This window comes from Capsicum annuum, chromosome 2, assembly GCF_002878395.1.
Source record: "Capsicum annuum cultivar UCD-10X-F1 chromosome 2, UCD10Xv1.1, whole genome shotgun sequence".
Lineage (NCBI taxonomy): Eukaryota > Viridiplantae > Streptophyta > Magnoliopsida > Solanales > Solanaceae > Capsicum > Capsicum annuum.
Window position 1 is genome coordinate 50,460,218 of NC_061112.1, and position 19,120 is coordinate 50,479,337.

Here is a 19,120-nt window from a genome sequence, read left to right on the forward strand (position 1 = left end):
CATGTATCATCTGATCTTTCGAACGTCCACTATTTGAACCAAGCATGAGCCACATCCTGCAACTGGTACGCAGCTAGCTCAGCACTCTCAACAGTAATCACCCCCATGGTGTCTGTCACTTTCTGAATTTGATCTAAGAATTCCTGAGGGTCTTCATCTACCTTAGACTGGAGGAAGGTTGAAGTATTCATTTGGGTGAAGTCTCGAATCCTCGCTGCAGCTGAGTTGGCCATAGGGTTGGCCGAAACAACTGTTGTCCGTTCAAACTGATTGACTAAGAGTGGTAAATGCGGTCCTAAACTTTGCATGAGAAACATGATCACCCAAAGGTTCTTTCGGCTGAGGGGCTGACTGATTTTTTCTCTTAGGGGGCATGTTCTGAAATAAAGAGAAGAAGCGGATTAGACTGAGAGACTGACTTATGATTATGCTCACAGGCACGATATGAATACTGAACAAAGGGAAACTGTTATTAAACATCTCATAGCCTCTTGTACATAAATGTGGCATGCAATACACCCATGCAAAAGACTCTACTAGATGTGGCTTTCAGACTTTCTAGGACTCTATTGAACCATAGGCTCTAATACCAAGTTTGTAATGACCCAATTTGCTGAACCAGAATGCTACATGGTGCTCATGACCCCGAAGGACCACAAGCTAACCCATGACTGATATCTGTACCTGTATACTGCATAAGATAACATAATAATACAAAAACATGCACTGAAAGGCCATAAGGTTTGATCATGAACATAACTGAAAAACATAACATCTGTGTGGGGTAATAGAATACCCAAAATAAAAACTGAAGTAAAAAACATGATAGTCTGTATCTAGTCTGCATCTAGTTTGCATCTAGTCCGCATCTAGTCTGGATCTAGTCTGAAAGCCTCTACTGTTTGAAGAATCAGAATAAGGAGTTGATGGGATATGATCTCAACTAACTCCAACTAATAAGCTAATCAATGAGATACTAGAAAATCATTATGTCCTTGAAGGATGAGGACTCACTTCTACTCTGACTGTTGAATCTGGAATCTACTGCTGATCTGGAACTCGTGTCTCTGAACCTATGGTGTAACATAAAAAGAAAGCACCATAGCGCGAATACGTCAGTACATATGTACCAAGTATACATTTGAGGTAGGTTATATGCAATGGTTCGCATGCATGAATAATGCTAACTGATTGTCTAACATGAGCGTAAGAATACATGCATAAATAGGTAACCGTAACTGACAATGTGATTTCGTGATTTCTGAGTCTGTATACTGATAACGTGACATACTAGTAACTGATATGACTGATAACATGAAGGACTATATCTGAATAATGCTAATAACATGGGTGATTGTATTTGAGTATAACTGATAACGTGGGTGACTGTAGCTGACAGTCCTGAATCTGATGGAACTATCTGAGTTTCGTACTATGTCTGAGTTGACTGTATCTAACAGTCCTAAAATCTAAAGAACTATCTGAGTTCTATTACTAAGACTACTTGACTGTATATGACAGTCCTGATTCTATAGCATGAAACTGTGGGAAGTAGTATCTAACCGACATGCCCCAAATGTGCTATAATAGCTGAGCTGGGATCCAATCTATGCCCTAATTGGAAGGGTGTCAATACCGCACCACTGGTAAGGACAACATGTGAGTAACCCTCATATAACAGGTAACTCTAGCGAGAATGGTGGGAACCCTAACATAACAAGTTAATCCACCTTATCTACCCTCATATAGTAGTCTATGATGTCTCAACCTATGCTGGCTACATAGTTCTGGAATGCAAGGATTGCTTTTAGGAGTCACACCCTCATATAACAGGTTGGGTTCACTCGGTACTAATTCCTACTTCCATCTAAATAGACATTGAACATGATTTACTGAATTGAACTGAGCATGGACTGCGCTACTGAAGTTCCGTGGCTGATGGAATACTACTGATATTTGACAACTGACTGATTCATGAGATTAATTCATGAGATTATGGAGATTTTTCCTAAGTCATAAGACTTTCTGAAGTCTAACAGTTTATACTTGACTGAGAGTATCGTGAAAACATGACATAGCTCTAGGCATACAACTAATATTTTGGGTACAAGTACCCCTAGGACTCGATGGAATAAAATTGACATGACTTGATATTCTTGAATATATGATAATCACCACAATACATTTATTGAAGCATTTCATCAAACGTCTAATAGGCATAAGCTTGTACATATATAGAATTTCATGATATCATGCTAGTTAAACAGTTTTCCTTCATCTAGGCATTTAATCAAACATATTGTAGGCATAGTACATGTAAAGCACATTATACAACAATTAAATATCATACTTCAATATAATTTCATCATTCAAGGGCTTAGTCATAGGGTTGCATGAATCTATGGATATAGTAACTAAACCCACATAGAAATTATCAACAATCATGGAATAGAAATCAATTCCTCATTTATCAACATGAAAGAGAACATAAAAAGCATGAACATGTGAAGAAAATCCATAACTTGTAGTTAAAAAGGGATTCTTGGACTTCATGGACGCAAGGATCCCATGAATGAACACTATGCATACCTTAGATCGTGATTTCGTGAAAATTGGTGGTGAAACCTTCCTGAATTTGAATCCCCAATAGAAACCCTAGCTTGTTCTTGAGAGAAACTTGAGAGAAACTAATATCTTTTGGGTGAAAAGTGGCTGAATCACGTGTTAAAGGGATTATATAGGGGTAGGAGGTTGACCCTTTTAACTCTGGGCACGTCATTAAATTTTCAGTAAAATTTTCTAAGTTGGGCCCTTGGCGCGATGCGGCATTATCGCGCCGTGTCACTGAAAATTGATAAATAGGAAACTGCACGGTGGCACGACGTAGAGCTATCGCATTGAAACCTTGTCTACGACCTGGAAGTTTGGCGCGATGCACCAGTATCGCGGAGAAACACTGACATTTGACAATTGCCATTTGAGCTATCTTCGCGATGCGCTAAAGGCTCAGGTCAAACACTGTCTCACTAAAAAGGCTCTAACTCTTCGTCCGGGTGTCGGATTTAGGCGAATTATATATCAATGGAAAGCTTATTCAATTTTTCAAGTGATAGAAAGTGAAAATTATGGAAATACAACGTGTATAATAATGAATTCTTATTTCAAAGCAAGTTCTAACATCCTTGAGATGATTTTCAAGCTAAGAAAAAGCAAGGGTATTACATTTAGAGACATATATTATTCCTTTGTGGTTATTTTTCTGATGTATTTGACTCCTGGATTGTATTAGTAGTTCTTACACTATTGACACCTGGTTTTGAGCATGATTGGGATTTTAGATAAGTTCTTTTTCCATTGTTATGATCACTTATATGGTTCGGCTTCATTCTAAAAGTCTTACCTTGGGATATTTCTGTCTTTTTCTCTTTTGTATCAATTTGGGTGATAGGCTTATTTGTCAAGGTACGCTGCGACAAGTGTCATCATGATCCTCGTTTTTGAGTCGTGACAAATTAAGACCACATAAATAAAGTTAAAAAATAAAAAACATATTAAAATTTTTAAAAAGTATATTAAACAGAAAACATCATATAGGTGGTTTTGAAACTTACCATTCATTAGTTCTGTACTTCCCTAACTAAATTTTAAAATGAGTTAATTGTGTAATAATTATATTAAATAAGTAATTTTTTGGTAATGATATGATTTTTATATGCTATATAGAGCAACAAGCGATACAAAGCTATTCATTAAAAGGTAATATTTTAATTTTTTATTTAAATTAAGAGTATAATCTAATATGTCAAATTATAATTTAATATTATTTGCACATCATGTCAGTATTAATTTTCAGAAAAAAATTGATTTTGACATTATTAATGATTTTAAAATTTAATATATAATAGTTACTTTTAGTATCATAAATTTTTAAATTAATCAATGATATATGATAAATTTTTTATTATATCAAACAAATTAGATAATTATAATTAATTTTATTTGATATCGACCGCACATCTCAGGTATACTAATACTAGTATTTATAATATAGATACATCAACAAAATTATTTAGGAATAAGACTTGGTTAACTACTCACCTGAAGCAGATGAATTAATTTTCATTTATTAACTTTCATAAAAACATTATCTTAAAGTTGCAAATAAATGTAACATCTAGTTAATTAAGGGAAAATGACACAGGTTGGCTCATGTTTGGACCATTGCATATGTAGTGGTCAGACCATCATTTTAATTTCACTAAATGATACTTTTCTAATTTGGGTCATTGTAGCCTCGGTAATTCAGATACAATTCATATATTTTATTGATACAATTTATATATCATACTGATATAGTTCATAAAAAGCTAGAGCAGTGAATTTATGGGTAGAAATTATATCATTATTATATAAAATATGTATTTTCTTTTAAATGATGTGCATAATTGTTGTATAAAATATGTACATGTATAAGATACGTATAAAAATGATATCTTTATTATATAGAATATATATCTGTATAAGATATGTATCGAATTTGTATCAATATTATATAAAGCTGTCAACAAATAATTAAATAATTAAATTAAAATTTAATTGTCATTATAGTTTCAACCGACACATTCTTTGTGTCCTTTCCCCATTAATTAATTACCAGCTCTTCTGATAGTAGAAAAGCTAATTAACATCACAGATTTTCGATGTCCGTTTCCATTTTCTAGTAGGGTAACATATGGTTTAAATAGCCAAGTTTCATAAATAAATATATTAAATTAAGTAAGAACCAATAAATTGTCCATGCAAAAGATGTAACTTAATTGTTGAGTTACTTTTCTCCACATATATATATATATATATATATATGTAAGTCGTAATTTTCCAAGATACCAAAAAGAGTAAGACAGATCAATCCAAACTTCAGAGGCTAACTTTAAAGGCCTTACTAGACTAAGGCATTAGTAAGTTTGACGCTTTATTAATTTCTCTTTTCTTTTTAGGCCTGAACTTATATATGCTCATAACGTAAAACAAAATTCTACACTGTCAATGTGTTGGTCATGTACATTATTTTAATATGTTGTATGCTGCTTCTTTTAATTTTCAGATAACTACATTTGTTCCTTTATACTAGTCAAATATATAAAAAAATATATTTTTTTAAAAATTAATCATTTTTTGAATTTTATCTTTATTAATAATTAAATTTAATATTTTAAAATTAATAAGAATAATAGTAAAATCAATACATAAAATAAAATTTCATTAGTTACGAATATTTACTCGTTGTCCTTTGAGTGAGTCGATAATGTGAAAAAAAAAATACTGTCAATATATAGATTAAATTTTTCTTTCCTCTCATTCTTTTTGGAACATTATTAGTTCTTTTATTATTTTGTTTTTGAAAACGGGGGAGGGGTAGAGGATTATAATGTGGAAATCAAACTCTTACTGACAAGGTGAATAATTATGTAGCCAACAAACTTAGCTTTTTCAGCTCTGGTCTGACCATAAATCTTAAAATTCAAACTTAAAAACTTGAATCGTTGAAGTTGACATTTTTTGAATTTGAAGTTATTTTAGGATATGCATTTTATTTTAAACTTAAAAATATTTGAAGATCATATTTTTGTAATCTAATTAAATTTATAATCAAACAATTATTTAAAAATAAATTTTTACCCAAAAATGTATGCCTAAACACTAACTAAACTTCCCTGTGGGATATTACTAGTTCTTTTATTCTTTATCATAACTTTTTTTTGGTGCTTTTGGATGAAGGACAAAGAAGGAGAATATTATTTCGTTTTATGCAACGAAAAGAGATGCCACTTGGACTATTAGCGTTATTAACAACACTATTTTGGGGATTAGAGAGCCAAATTCCTCCTTTCAATACCACAGTTGCACTAGATGGAAGTGGAGATTTCAAGTCCATAACAGAGGCATTACAGTCAGCTCCTGATAACAGTGAAAGAAGATACAACATAAAAATTAAAGAAGGAATATATAATGAAAATGTTATTGTTCATAAAAATAAGACTAACATAACATTTATTGGTGAAGGAATGGACCGCACCATCATAACTGGATCTAAAAGCAATGGCACTGGCTTCAAAACAAATGAGACTGCTACTGTAGGTCAGTTTCGCTAACTTGTCTTCCTTATTTTCAAAATTAAAAAAATAATTTACTATAGCATATTATTTGTATTATTTTTTACGTTCCTAATTTCACTAGTTGCATTGGACGATTATCTATATTTATCTTTGAATTTAATCGATGTATATTGACAGGACATTTTCGATTCTAAAGTAAATAGTACCTTATAAAACATTTTCTTTTTTACTTTAATTTTAGTTTAACTCATTAAATTCAATAATTTTTTGTTCAACTAGATTCTAAACATAGTAATTTCAAGAACTTTTACATCACCCATTTATTTTACCATAAGTTAGCTGCCTTATTTTATATATATACAAACAGTATACACAGATTATGTATACTATAGTATACATTATTAGCATCTTTGTACTTAATATACATTAGATATACATTTTCCCACTATTATATCTTATCTTTTTTTCAGGTAAGTTAATTCTAATTTATTTTATTTATAATATTAGTGTATAGAAGTGTAATGTTTGTGTAGAAAAATGCAGACCACAGTACATGACAATGGGTTCAAGAAGAGATATACACGTAGACTTAATATTCTGTTCTTCTTCTTCTTCTTCTTTTGTTGGTTCAAAACAGATATTCGTGGCTATGGATTCATAGCACAAGATATCACATTCCAGAACACTGCTGGGCCATCGATGCACCAAGCAGTCGCGACTAGTATTTCAGCTGACCACGCTGCGTTTTATCGATGCAAGTTCGATGGGTATCAAGATACACTTTACACAAAAGAAGGTGTCCAATTTTTCAGAGATTGTGATGTCTATGGTACTGTGGACTTCATATTTGGTGATGCAAAGGTCATACTTCAAAATTGCAATATATATGCTAGAAGACCTGATGATCTTCAAAATGTAGTGGCAATAACTGCCCAAGAAAGAAACTACAAAGATGAAGATACTGCTATTGTCCTTCAAGGTTGCACAATAAACGTCACACAAGATTTGCGCGAACGTGTACCAAAGGTAATATTTATTAAATTGTATGATTATCCATCAAAAAGTGTAGAATGGTTAAAGAGATCTAGCATACATGACTTCATTTGCAAATATTAAATTGGTTATTTACAGAAGCTTAGTCAGTCATCAGTATCACTTGCAAATACTGAATCTCAATATTTGAAATACTTGTCAAACATTGATCGAATCCCCTTCGCTGAAAAATTGGAGTATTGCTTGAATAGGACAATATAAAAATTGTTGCATCCTGACATACATGAGAGGAATTAGATTATAATCTAGTAGTTAAAGGAGTTAAAAATGCTTAAGTTATATGTTTAAAGTCTAGATGTGATATATATACTCTTGTATTTTTTAATTCCTTATATAAATTTCTTGATTTCGCCAATGCAAATGACTACTCAGCAGGTACAAGTCTTCCTCGGAAGGCCTTGGAAGAACCACTCCCGAACGATCATCATGTCAAGTTGTTTAGATGGATTTATTGATCCTGAAGGTTGGGTTGAATGGAATGGGAATATAGAAGATATATATTTTGGTGAATATAACAACATAGGGCCAGGAGCAAACATAACAGGAAGAGTGAAGTGGGCAAGAATACTTTCAGAAAACGATGTTTCTAATTTTACTGTTCGAAATTTTCTCAATGGACACGAATGGATCCCTGCTGAAATTCCAAATGCTCTTGATCTACTTTAAAATATTAGTCTACTATGTATTAGAGTATCTCTATACTCTTCTTTCCACTTAAGAAAATAAATACATTGGAGATTTCTTAAGATACAGAATGACAGGATTGTGTAAAAATGTTATCCCAATGTATTAGAGTATCTGTATACTCTTCTTTTCCAGGATTGTGTAAAAATGTCATCCCAGACAAAATTAATTGAAGTGCAACAAAATTAATTCCAAAACCTCGAGTTGCCACTTGAATTACATGTTCAATACAGACGAGATTCGATGACCATTCACCGATCACTTATTAAATAATAAAAGACTAATTCATACCATATACACATTAATATTCAATAACCTAATACTCCCTCCGTCCCAAATTACCTTTTCCAAATTGAGACGACACATATGACTAGTTTACCATAATAAACTATTAAATGATATTTACTTTTTAATTTGAACAAAAAGTAATTAATGAAAAGGTAGATAAGCTATTTAGATTGGAGAGGTTTCGTTAAAGCTGGATATTTACTAATTTAGAGAACTTGTCCAATTCTAAAATCTCTCGTAAACTTTTGGTAAAAACGACTCCGCTGGGGTCGAACCCAGAATCACTGGTTCAGTAAACCAGCGCATTATCCATTGGGCCGCGTTGTCATTATGCTGAATATTTTATACTAGACGAATCTATTAGTTTCCCACACAAATTTAAAATAATAGACTATTATTTTTGTATATTTTTATTTGTTATATTTCATTTTTCGAGAATTAGATTTTATGAACTTTATGACCAATATTTTAAAGATGTGTTTATTTCATCATATTAATATGAGAAGGACTGCAACTTATATTATTTTTCGTATGTTTTTAAATATCTAAATTTTAAAATATTAAATAATCTACTTCAGTTTAGTTCTGAAATTTAGTCAAATCAACTTTCGTAAAGCTAAATGTAATAAAAATCAACGGAAGAAATATATTATTTTAGCTTTCAAAATTTTGCAGTAATTTCACTATTACTTGAACTATTAAACATATAATAAGAGAATCATATATTCAAGTATTTAGAATTAATCTCGTGTAATTTTATGAGATTATATTCTAAAACTTTTTCTTTTATTTGTGGATGACGGTGAAAAAGCAAGGGATATTTCGAGAATTTTTCATTTTCAATTATTTGATTGTGAATCACATCTCTACACCTAACTTTTCTTAGCACCGTTTTTCTTATTAATTGTTACTCCTATATTTTTTTATTGTCGTTTTTTCTATGTAACTATTTTGATTTATTGTATCTGAGTCAAGAATTCTTCAAAAATAACTTTTCTATCTCCAAAAAATAGAAATAAAAATTACGTATATTTTACTCTCTTCAAATCTTATTCATGAAATTTCACTGAACGTATTATTCTTGTTGTTCAATGAAGAAAAAAAATATATTTAGCTTTACTATATGGTTTAAGAGACGATTATGATTAACAACCTACTTTATATGACACCAACATCAAGATAAATAACTAAAACCTAAAACTAACCAAGAGGCTTTACCATAAAGACAGTAATTAAACGGTTGGTAAAAATCAATTTATCAATGCTCGAGAGACATTCTTTTACCACCGACAAATGTTTTTCTATAATTATGATGTCCGAGTTTGTTTGTGTGCATTGATTAATTTTACGGAATACTTATTAACAATTACTAACATATATAGTTGTATAGATATCGAATAATTTTTTTTTCGTTGAGAAATGTGATTGTAAAAAGTTTTTTAGTTCAAGTCTTAAAAAGGTTGAGATGCTTAGGTAAAATACGACACATAATTAGTTCATCAAAGACATGACTCCTAATAAAAGAAAGTGACGGTCAAGAATTAGGTAGAAGGTTAATTAGTAGTCAGGTGAAAATCGTGTCATTTTCTAGAGTTCAATATTATTATTTTCCCTCCCATATGTTTAGATTTTTATCATTATGTTTTGTTTCCGTATCTTATTCTACTATGTTGCTATTGCCTCAGGTTCTTTTGAAAATAGTCTACTTAGATTTCCAGGAGTTCAATATTATTCTTTTCTCTCCCATATTTTTAGATTTTTATCGTTACATGTTATTTTGATATCTTATCCTGCTGTGTTGCTATTGCCTCGAGTTTTTTTGAAAATAATCTACTTAATTTTTTTAAGTTTTACGTAATTCTACTTTTGGTGGACTCCATCGGTAAGTATATATTGAATTTATTTTTTATTGTTATTACTTTCTCGTTTAATGAACCAGTATGAATCTAAACAATTAGGATCTCAAATAAACCAACACCAAATCAATATTTTCAACTAACCAAAGTTGGCAACCAAAACACAACATGTATAATCCAACAAACATGACATTCTTAGTTTTTTATTTTATTTTAGAAACTCCAGGAAAACCCGTAGCTGCTACACTCTCTGCCACAGCCTCTGCCTTTCGGGTGAGCACTCTATGGTGAGCGCTATGTGCGCACTAGGTAAACCCCTCATTGTGTAATAGCTCGCATACCACACAAGAGATGTAAACCACACTAGGTAAATTCCGTGCGACGAGCTCAATTGAGAAGGCATTAGGGGTGGATCGAACCCGCGACCTCCGCTATGGGAAGTCCCCCTCAAACCAACTCAACCACCCCCTTGGGGGCAACATTCTTAGGTTTGTCAATTATACAATGCAATGCTAGATTTTGAAGTTCGCACCAGCACAGGTTCAATTGATGTTTTTTTTTTTATCTCAATTTATTTTACATATATGAAATTTGAAAAGTCAAACAAATTTTTCGTATGATTTTTAAATATTTTAAATTATTAATTATTGATTTATAGCACTTCTAACATAATTTTCAGATTATATATGTTACTCTTTTTGTTTCATTTATGTGGCATAGATGGAATATTTGAGAAAACCAATCAAATTTGTGATATAATTTTAGATTATCATTTATATAATTTTCTAGGTAATTTTCAAGTAATATTTGTTACTCCTTCTGTTACAATTTGTATGATTTGACGCATGTGATATTGCCAATGTGAAAGTCGATTCAGTGTTCTCTGAAGATTTAGGGATCTGATTAGGAGCTAGATGGTATGAAGCTCAGTCTGGTGTTCTCTAAAAATTTAGGGATCTAATTAGGAGATATTCGGCTCTCGTGTCAAGCTTGATCTGACGGCTAGGACTTAGAGAATTTTGACTGCTCAACTCCACGACTGCTACGTTGGAAGGAAACCATGAAAAAAGTAGCGACAAAATAAAAAGGGCAACTATGTACTTTAAAATATCAGTAACTAAGTGAAGGCTATTTTTATAATACTCTTTTTATGGGAGATAAAAATTCATAGCCATTACTTTTGAGGGCTATTAGTGTAATTTTATTCTAATCAAAGGTACTCATTCTCCATTTTGAATTGGATTAGATTAAAATCAAAATTAAATCAATTTTTACGATCCAAAACAAGCTCATGATGAAACTTGTCATGGTCTGACCTTGATAAGTAAGTCAATCAACCAAAGATAAAAGAAAAAAATAGTAAGAAAAATAAGACAAACGAGACTCCTACAACAAAGTCAAGTCACATATACAGAATACAAAGGGAAAAATGAAGAAATGTCATAAACTTCCTAAGACTAGTGTCAGAAGTGTAAGAGCATCTAAGTACACTATCTAAAAATGAAATACAAAATCTATCTCTGATCCAAAACAAAGATAAAGTAAAAGATATAGAATCCACCAAGAACATTACAGGAGTGAGCCAGTACCTCAAAGTTGATCAACTCTGTTCGAAACTCAACTTTCATCCGATGTGCTCGAACTGGGATCTATACCAAAAGGGCACAATAGGAGTGAGTATGGTTCACTTATACTTAGTAGGTATCATAGGTCGATTGAGTAAAGTAAAAAATAAGACAAGCAATTAGCAAATGAAAAAGTTTTCCAACGGTAGCTCACACCTTCTGCACTAACGACCTAATATATATATACAACATCAAAAAGGTTAAACATACATGAATGTATAGATAAAATCTAAATACATTGCAAGTAAAATACAAAAGTAACACAGGATGTGCAAATGCAATGTATGAAGATTTGAATAGCTAAAAGTCATCACATGACTTACTGTATACACCTATCGAGCCTCAATGATCCCAAAATAGGATCCATGACACTATATTTATAATATCTCAAAGTTTCACCAATCTCAGTCTCATGTCTCAATCTTCTCAACCGGCGCGTCCCCCAGTCTAGACATTTTCGAAAGTGTTTAATTTTTCTTCGAAAATCAATGTTCTTCAATAGTACTAATATCTCAAGAATGTGTATGTATGTAATGAGGATATAATGCTCACAATTAGATCAATATAAAAATATTCAATCCATTCAATATGTATACAAGTGAGCTCAGAAATCAACTCAATATGTCAGTAGTTCATGATATCACTTCTCGTTGGGCACCATTGGAATAAACATGCATGTAAGACATCATTATATTATATCTACCCATGACTCAGGTATTTCTATCATGAATAAAGGAAAATAATGCTCAATAAACCTATAATATCTATTCAAGCCCCAACACGGGCATCACATTAAGAAATAAGGCAGTCAAATACACAAATAAAGTCAATGATATCAAACAAAGTCCCCGCATAGAAAACACACGGTATATAATATCTTAAGACAGCAACAATAAAAAATAATCCCCCACATGTGAATCACACAATATATAATAACTCAAAAAACACATCCTATAGTTATTTTTCTCAACCCATGGCATGTTTTACTTATTCATTAACTACCCAACCCAGCCTGAAGAAAATTAAGCCGTAACCTACCTCGAAACGATGAAGTCCAAGTTTAAAGTGATTCAACACAGAGCTTCCCCTTTCAAATGGCCTCAAAATCAACTACAATATTCAAATATAGAATCTATATATTAAAATAAAGCTAACGATACTCATATTGCCCATATTTGAGTCAAGTCCAAATGACTGCGAAAAATGACTTTGAAAATAAAAGGGGTAAAATTAGAATATTATTTTAAAAATACATAACCCAAGGCTAAAGGAATCTACAGTTTAAAACCCAAGTGAAAATGAGTTTAAAATGAGGTCCGAATCAAAGAAAAAATATTTTAAAGCTTTTCTAGAAAAAATCCTCAAAATCCCAATTTAAAATCAAAATTAAAGAGTGTTTTGATGATAAAAATCAACTACAAGTAACAAAATTAAGGTTTTGAAGCTTGCTCAAGCTCAAATGGTGACTACAACCCTAAACATTGCTCAAACCCGAAGCTCAAAGTCCAAAAATAATGAAAAATCTTAAAATGAGGGTTTTTATAGAGTGGTTACCACTTAAGCGTCACCATTAAGCGACACCTGACTGCTAAAGAAGCTAGCGCTTAAGCGACACCTAACTGCTTAACCAGTATTGGGCAGCTAAAGCAGTCGCCGCTTAAGCGGCTGGAACAGATATAATCAAATGCTAATTTTGGAGAAAATTAATCAAGCTCCAAACGAACTCTTGAGATTTGATTGGGACCCCATAGAAATAACCAATATATTCTATCAGACTAATTTTGATGCTCCAGACTCAATGACAATGTCAAATTTTCAATAAAAGATTGCTTTCAACGAAATTAGCCCTAGAGAACCCTTTTAGGTAATTTTTTAGACACAGAGTCAAAATAAAAAATAAAGGTTCTACACCTAAGCCAATCTTGCTACTAACCAAAAGTCGACATTCTAGACTTAATAAAGCTATCTAAATTGCCATTGGACACTGAAAATAACAAATGTTGACAGAAGCAAATCATGAAGCATTAGGAGTTGTGTCATCAATCCCCATACTCCAAAATTAACATTTTGCAACTATGGGAAAGGACAAAATGGTCAAAAAATATAAAAAATAAGATTTCATAATTCAGATCATTACAACAATTTAATGGACTTTTAAAATTTTCTAAAATTAAACCAAACATAACTAAATAATAACTATCGCTTTGCTTCTTGTTGATTTGATTCGATTTTTTGATTTATAACTAGATAATAATAAATTGATATTAGTAAAACAATAGAGACATGAGACAACTTTTTCAATTGAACATTAAAAATCAACAAATTTCTCTTTACTATCACAAGATGAATGTATTAAATTTTATATAATTTTTTCACAACTACTTTTTTTTTTTTGATAACTAATGAATTTTATTAATGACCAAGTAGTTTGAAAGTACAATATGGATCTATATCACCGTTTCACCATCCTAGAACCAAAACTAACCAACTAATCATCACTCTGGCCTAGCTATAGCTATGGTTACATAAAAAAGTAATAATGATCCAGGAAACTACTAAGCTTAGTTGATGCTCCAACATTACAGACACAAGCAATATCTTTTTCAACATTAATTCGATCCCTACAAACATTTTCAAAGATTCTTGCATTTCTATAAACCCAGATAGCATATGGATGGTTTCTATAAATAAATGTTTCAATATTTGAGCTTTAATACCTCTTCTATTTGTTTGTTGGATAATCAACAACTGCATTTGTTGGATAGTTAAAGAGCTGTGTGTAGGCCATTGGAGCCAATCCATTAACCTCTTCCAGAGTTGCCTCACATATAAGCATTGTATAAATAAATGCTCACTTGTCTCAACCATCCCTCCATAATGCACACACTTAGGATCCAAGTTTGCTCCCATCTGATTAGTATGTCCTTTATATTATGATGTCCACAAGGTGAAGAGATCTTTAGGCCTAGCTTTATTCTTACAAACTAAATGCTTCCAAGAAACTTTGGGATGATCTTCAAGTATTTGTAAATAAATATGATGAATCATGCTCTTTTTGCTAAAAACAGGCATTCATAATTGACTAATCAAAGCCCCTATAACCAGGATTTTCCTAACCATCCAACATGCATTTTATGGCAGAGAGACATGGTTTACCTTTCCTCCTTTGAGGTAGTTAAAATGAATCCATTTTATCCATAAATTATTTTGTATATGTGAAACATTCCAGCATTTCTTAACCATAACTACTTGGTTCCATAATCTTAGATCAGTCATGTTCATACCTCCTGTTGCTTTTGGTAAGCAAGTAGTGCTCCAAGTTGCCAATGACATTCTAGAAATCTCATTAGAACCAGACCATAAAAAGCTCTAGTTTGGATGTCGTTAGCTGGTAAAGGAAGTAATTGTGGCTTGATTGTATTCTAAAGATTACTGCTTTAATGGGTTGTAACCTTCCAGCATATGAAAGCTTTTTTTAGGTCTAAGAGGTAATCCTAGCTACTATCTTTTGAATTAAAAGTTGCCATTGTAGAACTCAGAGTTTGTTGTAGCTAAAGGAATTCAAAAATATCTAAAAGAAAGTTGTCCTTCATCAATTCCCAACTTCTATCTAATATCATTGTTGATCACAATGTTAATACTTTAAAAATATAAGCTACTCTTGGCTAGGTTAGCTTAAAGCCCAGACGCCTAGAAGAAATAGGTAAACATATAAAATAAGGCTGACACTGATTGTAGATCACCCCTTGAAAATAGAATTAAATCATCAGCAAAAGCCAAATGAGTGAGTTTAAATTTTTTATACATTGGATGGTATTTGTATTTCTTTACATCAACTAAAGTACTCAAATGCCTACTTAGGTATTCAATAGTTGTAGCAAGCAAATATAGAGGAATGGGATCTCCATGTCTTAAACCTTTTGCATCTTGAAAAGGTTCAGTTGCTTCTACATTGATAATAATAGAACAACTTAGCGTCTTCACACAGTTTATTAGCCATGTAATAAATTAAGTTGGAAACCCCAACCTATCATTACCTGTTCAATATACACTTACTCTATGGAATCATATGTTTTTTGAATATCCACCTTGAGCATGCATCTTGGAGAAATTTGTTTTTAAAAGTAATGTTGACAAGCTCATGCGCCAATTTGATGTTATCAGCAATCCTTTTCCCTGGAATAAAATCAGTCTGGAAAATTATATGTGGCATTAACAACTTTGCTATGATCTTGTACAAGACTGTGCAGCATGCAATTGGCCTATAGTCTTTAATAGTGATAGGATTTGATACTTTTGGCAATAGAGTTATAGAGGTGCAATTAATTGCATTATAAAGTTTGTTGTGACTGAAAAACTCTTTCATAACTTGCACGTACTTCCCTATGAATTACTCTCCAAACTTTCATAAAGAATATGGCATTATAGCCATCCATACTTGGGAATTTATAATCTCCTATTGCACACAATCTAGTATAAATTTTTGTATCAATGATATCTGAGCATAAGTGTAATTGCTGGTGGTGGCTTAAGACTATTCGTCTTCTCAAAACCTCTTTATCTACTGTTGGTAGTGAAGTAGCCTTTGGCCCCATTTACTTTCTTCAATTAAGGACCATTTCTCTAATTTCTCCAAGCAGTCTTTCTCTTGCCTTGTCAAGCCAATAGTAGCTTTATATTATAGTTGTGTCTGAAGGTGTATCGAATTTTGCCTTGTCTATTTCATTTTCTTGGTGATACCTTGGAACTCTTTATGTTGAGATTATTGAACTGTGGCTTCAATAGATTTAATTTGTTCTAAACATTCAGCAGTTTCTAGTGAGTAGTATAACTTTCACATCCTGCCTCAGTCAGAGGGAAAACAGAGGATTTGTTGACCACACATTAAAGAATTTAAAAGGTAACTTTAGTTGATGATTGGGAAGTTCAAAAAGAGAACATTAGAGGGGAATGATCTGATACAACGAGTTCTCCATAATCAGTGATTATATGCCCATACTGCATCATCCATTCATTATTGCCCAAAGACCAATCTATTGCTTTTTGTAAGATTATGGGTCATGGGTCGCCCATGTGGATCCGACCCGACCCGATTTTGTATTTCTAATTATTATCTGGTAAAAGAGAGATAAGAAGGAAGCCAATTTTATTTGAAAATTAGGGGGAACACTTACTTGATAACTGTTTAGCCGCCCAATGCTCCAATACATAAATACTTCTTCTTCTTCAAAGCAATACACAGATAAGAAAAACACAAAAATTCTTAAGTATCCAGAAACACAAAACCTGAACAACATCAACAAAGAAGGCATTTAGTTTTGTGAGATATCATTCCGTTTTCAAGAGAAAAGAAATCAACTTAGAGCAAGATCCTTTCGAAAGCAAAAATCAAGATCCGCTGCAAATTCGAAGGTACACAACTTATTGTTTTTACTCCGAAATTACTATTAATGGCATCAGAGCCAGGTTAATTGCCCTATTTTGCATGTTAAATTGGTGTTTAGAAACTGATGACATTTTCTTTTGGAAACTTCTGTTTTCAAAGAAATCGAAAATTGTATGTAACTCACCGATTAAATTAGAAAAAGAAACTGAATGGATCAAGGGATAGAACCCAACGTGAATAAATCACGAATTTATGTAACTTTCTCCTATGAAGGCAGATGTGCAACCATTGAATCACAGATCTAGTAGTTTCTGTTTCCTTTGTTTTCTGGTGAAGTTAGTATCCGTTTGTTTGTCTTTGAGATTCACTTGTAATAGAAATTCGTTTGTTAATAAATTATTAATAATAATAATAAAAAAGGTTTCATGTGAATGGAGGCGGTAGTACAGAGAAAAGGATAACAGTCATAAGGATACAACATATGTTTTTTAAAACAGTTGGATAGAAACTTCCAGTGGAAGTGTTATTATTATTTTTTTAATGAAATAAAGAAATTGCTAGTCTTTTCTTGGAACACTATTAATATATTATTCCAATTTTTTTGGGAAATTGTGTATTAAAAGTCTCTTATTTATCATGAAAATTCTCATTTACTTTGTGGAATTGTGAATTTTTTTTATATTGTATTAATAATGACTCTTAATAATTTTGGTGATATAAATATCAGAATTAGACTTGATATAATTCTTGTCTTAATAAATTCCTAAATTCATCATAAATAGATTGTGACTTCTATAATAAAAATTGTGACATAAGTTGTCGCATTGAATGAAAATATCATTTTTATTGTTTCTTGGTTCCTATTTCAGAAATGACTGAACGGGGACAAGCTCGAATCACTCCAAGTTAGAGTTTTGGATGTCGAGGAAAGAGACAAGGTAGAAGAGCACGTCGTCGAAGGGCATATTTTTGAGGTTGAGAGATCATACGAAATAGTATCCCTAGAGCGACACAAAATTGGTTACGGAATGAAAGGGCTATGCAAAGGAAAAGAGAGAGGAAATTGAAAGAATTCAAGTCTTTTAAGATGTCGCCTAACATTAGTGTTGCTAGTTTTATACATCTGTTTGAGATAAAACGTGTAGAACTAGAAAATTATGTAGAAATCTTGGATTGGGAAGCATTAGCCATTTTAACAAATTCTCTCCGCGACCCTTGGGGCGAGATATTAATTGATGTTTACCACGAGATTTGGTCAAGCTAGCCTTTTTGGGTGTACATAAGTCGTCTAGAATATTTTTGGAATGACTTTTATTTTTAGATTGACTTGTAACATGTAATTACTTATAAAGTTTATATTAAATATATATTAAGATGTTTATCTCCTTTTATATGAATTTCATTCATTTGTTTAAGTTTTAAATGAGTTAATTGAAATCTATCATTCTAATGCACATTAAGAAATTAATTTCTAATTTTGGTTAAGTGTTTACTTAGTATATGATGATTGGATTTTTAAGTATCCTTTCGATTTTACACTAAACATGAAAACCTTTAAGTGAAATGATTTGCTTGAATGTGTAACTTGAATGCATAATTGATAATATACTTGCGTAATTGTCTCTTAATAACCGACATAGCATCTAAAAGCATAATTTCTGACTTGAACAAAAGAGAAAAACTAAATAGAGATAACTACACATTTGGAGTCGTAACATGTGGTATGTACTGGAAGAGCAAAACGCTCTTGAAGGTATTAATCATGTCTTGAGTCTACTAGAAGAGGGTAATACTGCACAACACAGAAGAGAACTTGAAGCTTATAAGGCTTGGAAAAAGGCTGATTTCATTGCACGTGGAATCATTGTAAGTTCTGTGGTTGATGACCTCATACATGAGTGTGAGGAATTTTCTACTGCCAATGCCATCAGGGCACACTTGCGAGGAACATATGGGGGTACTTCTGCTACCCGCCTCAGACAGTTGAATATCAAATTTGACACTTACAAGAAGCGTCAAGATCAGAACATCAAACAACACCTTAGGGTGATGTCGAATATGATTGCTCAACTTAAAAGTGATGGTCATGTTCTCTCAGATAAGCAGCAGGTT

General features: G+C 32.1%; 1 protein-coding gene and 2 long non-coding RNA genes across 5 annotated transcripts; 2 read left to right on the forward strand and 1 right to left on the reverse strand.

The window, feature by feature from the left end:
• The first annotated feature begins 4,897 nt into the window (after window positions 1-4,897).
• On the forward strand, window positions 4,898-5,978 carry LOC124895867. The gene is made up of 2 exons (XR_007051913.1): window positions 4,898-4,958; window positions 5,779-5,978. It is a non-coding gene; the product is annotated as an uncharacterized LOC124895867 (long non-coding RNA).
• A 781-nt stretch (window positions 5,979-6,759) lies between these two features.
• LOC107853489 (pectinesterase 2-like) lies at window positions 6,760-7,835 on the forward strand. The gene is made up of 2 exons (XM_016698479.2): window positions 6,760-7,142; window positions 7,545-7,835. Exons 1-2 carry the CDS (start codon window positions 6,816-6,818, stop codon window positions 7,833-7,835), a joined length of 618 nt encoding a protein of 205 aa, XP_016553965.2. The 5' UTR covers window positions 6,760-6,815.
• Window positions 7,836-11,341: 3,506 nt separating this feature from the next.
• Window positions 11,342-17,571, reverse strand: LOC107853490. Of its 3 annotated transcripts, XR_001669784.2 has the most exons (4): window positions 17,193-17,571; window positions 16,797-16,846; window positions 15,660-15,798; window positions 11,342-11,646 (listed from the first exon to the last, which is right to left on the reverse strand). It is a non-coding gene; the product is annotated as an uncharacterized LOC107853490 (long non-coding RNA). The 3 variants fall into 3 exon arrangements; XR_007051914.1 differs by lacking the exon at window positions 11,342-11,646 and having other exon boundaries at window positions 15,360-15,798; window positions 16,797-16,908; window positions 17,193-17,541; XR_001669783.2 differs by lacking the exon at window positions 11,342-11,646 and having other exon boundaries at window positions 15,360-15,798; window positions 17,193-17,517.
• Between the last annotated feature and the right edge of the window lie 1,549 nt (window positions 17,572-19,120).

Coding starts and splice junctions, on each gene's coding strand:
- LOC107853489 (XM_016698479.2), top strand. CDS start 6,816: ATGCACCAAGCAGTCGCGACTAGTATTTCAGCTGACCACGCTGCGTTT. Junction 7,143..7,544: donor TGCGCGAACGTGTACCAAAG/GTAATATTTATT, acceptor ACTACTCAGCAG/GTACAAGTCTTCCTCGGAAG.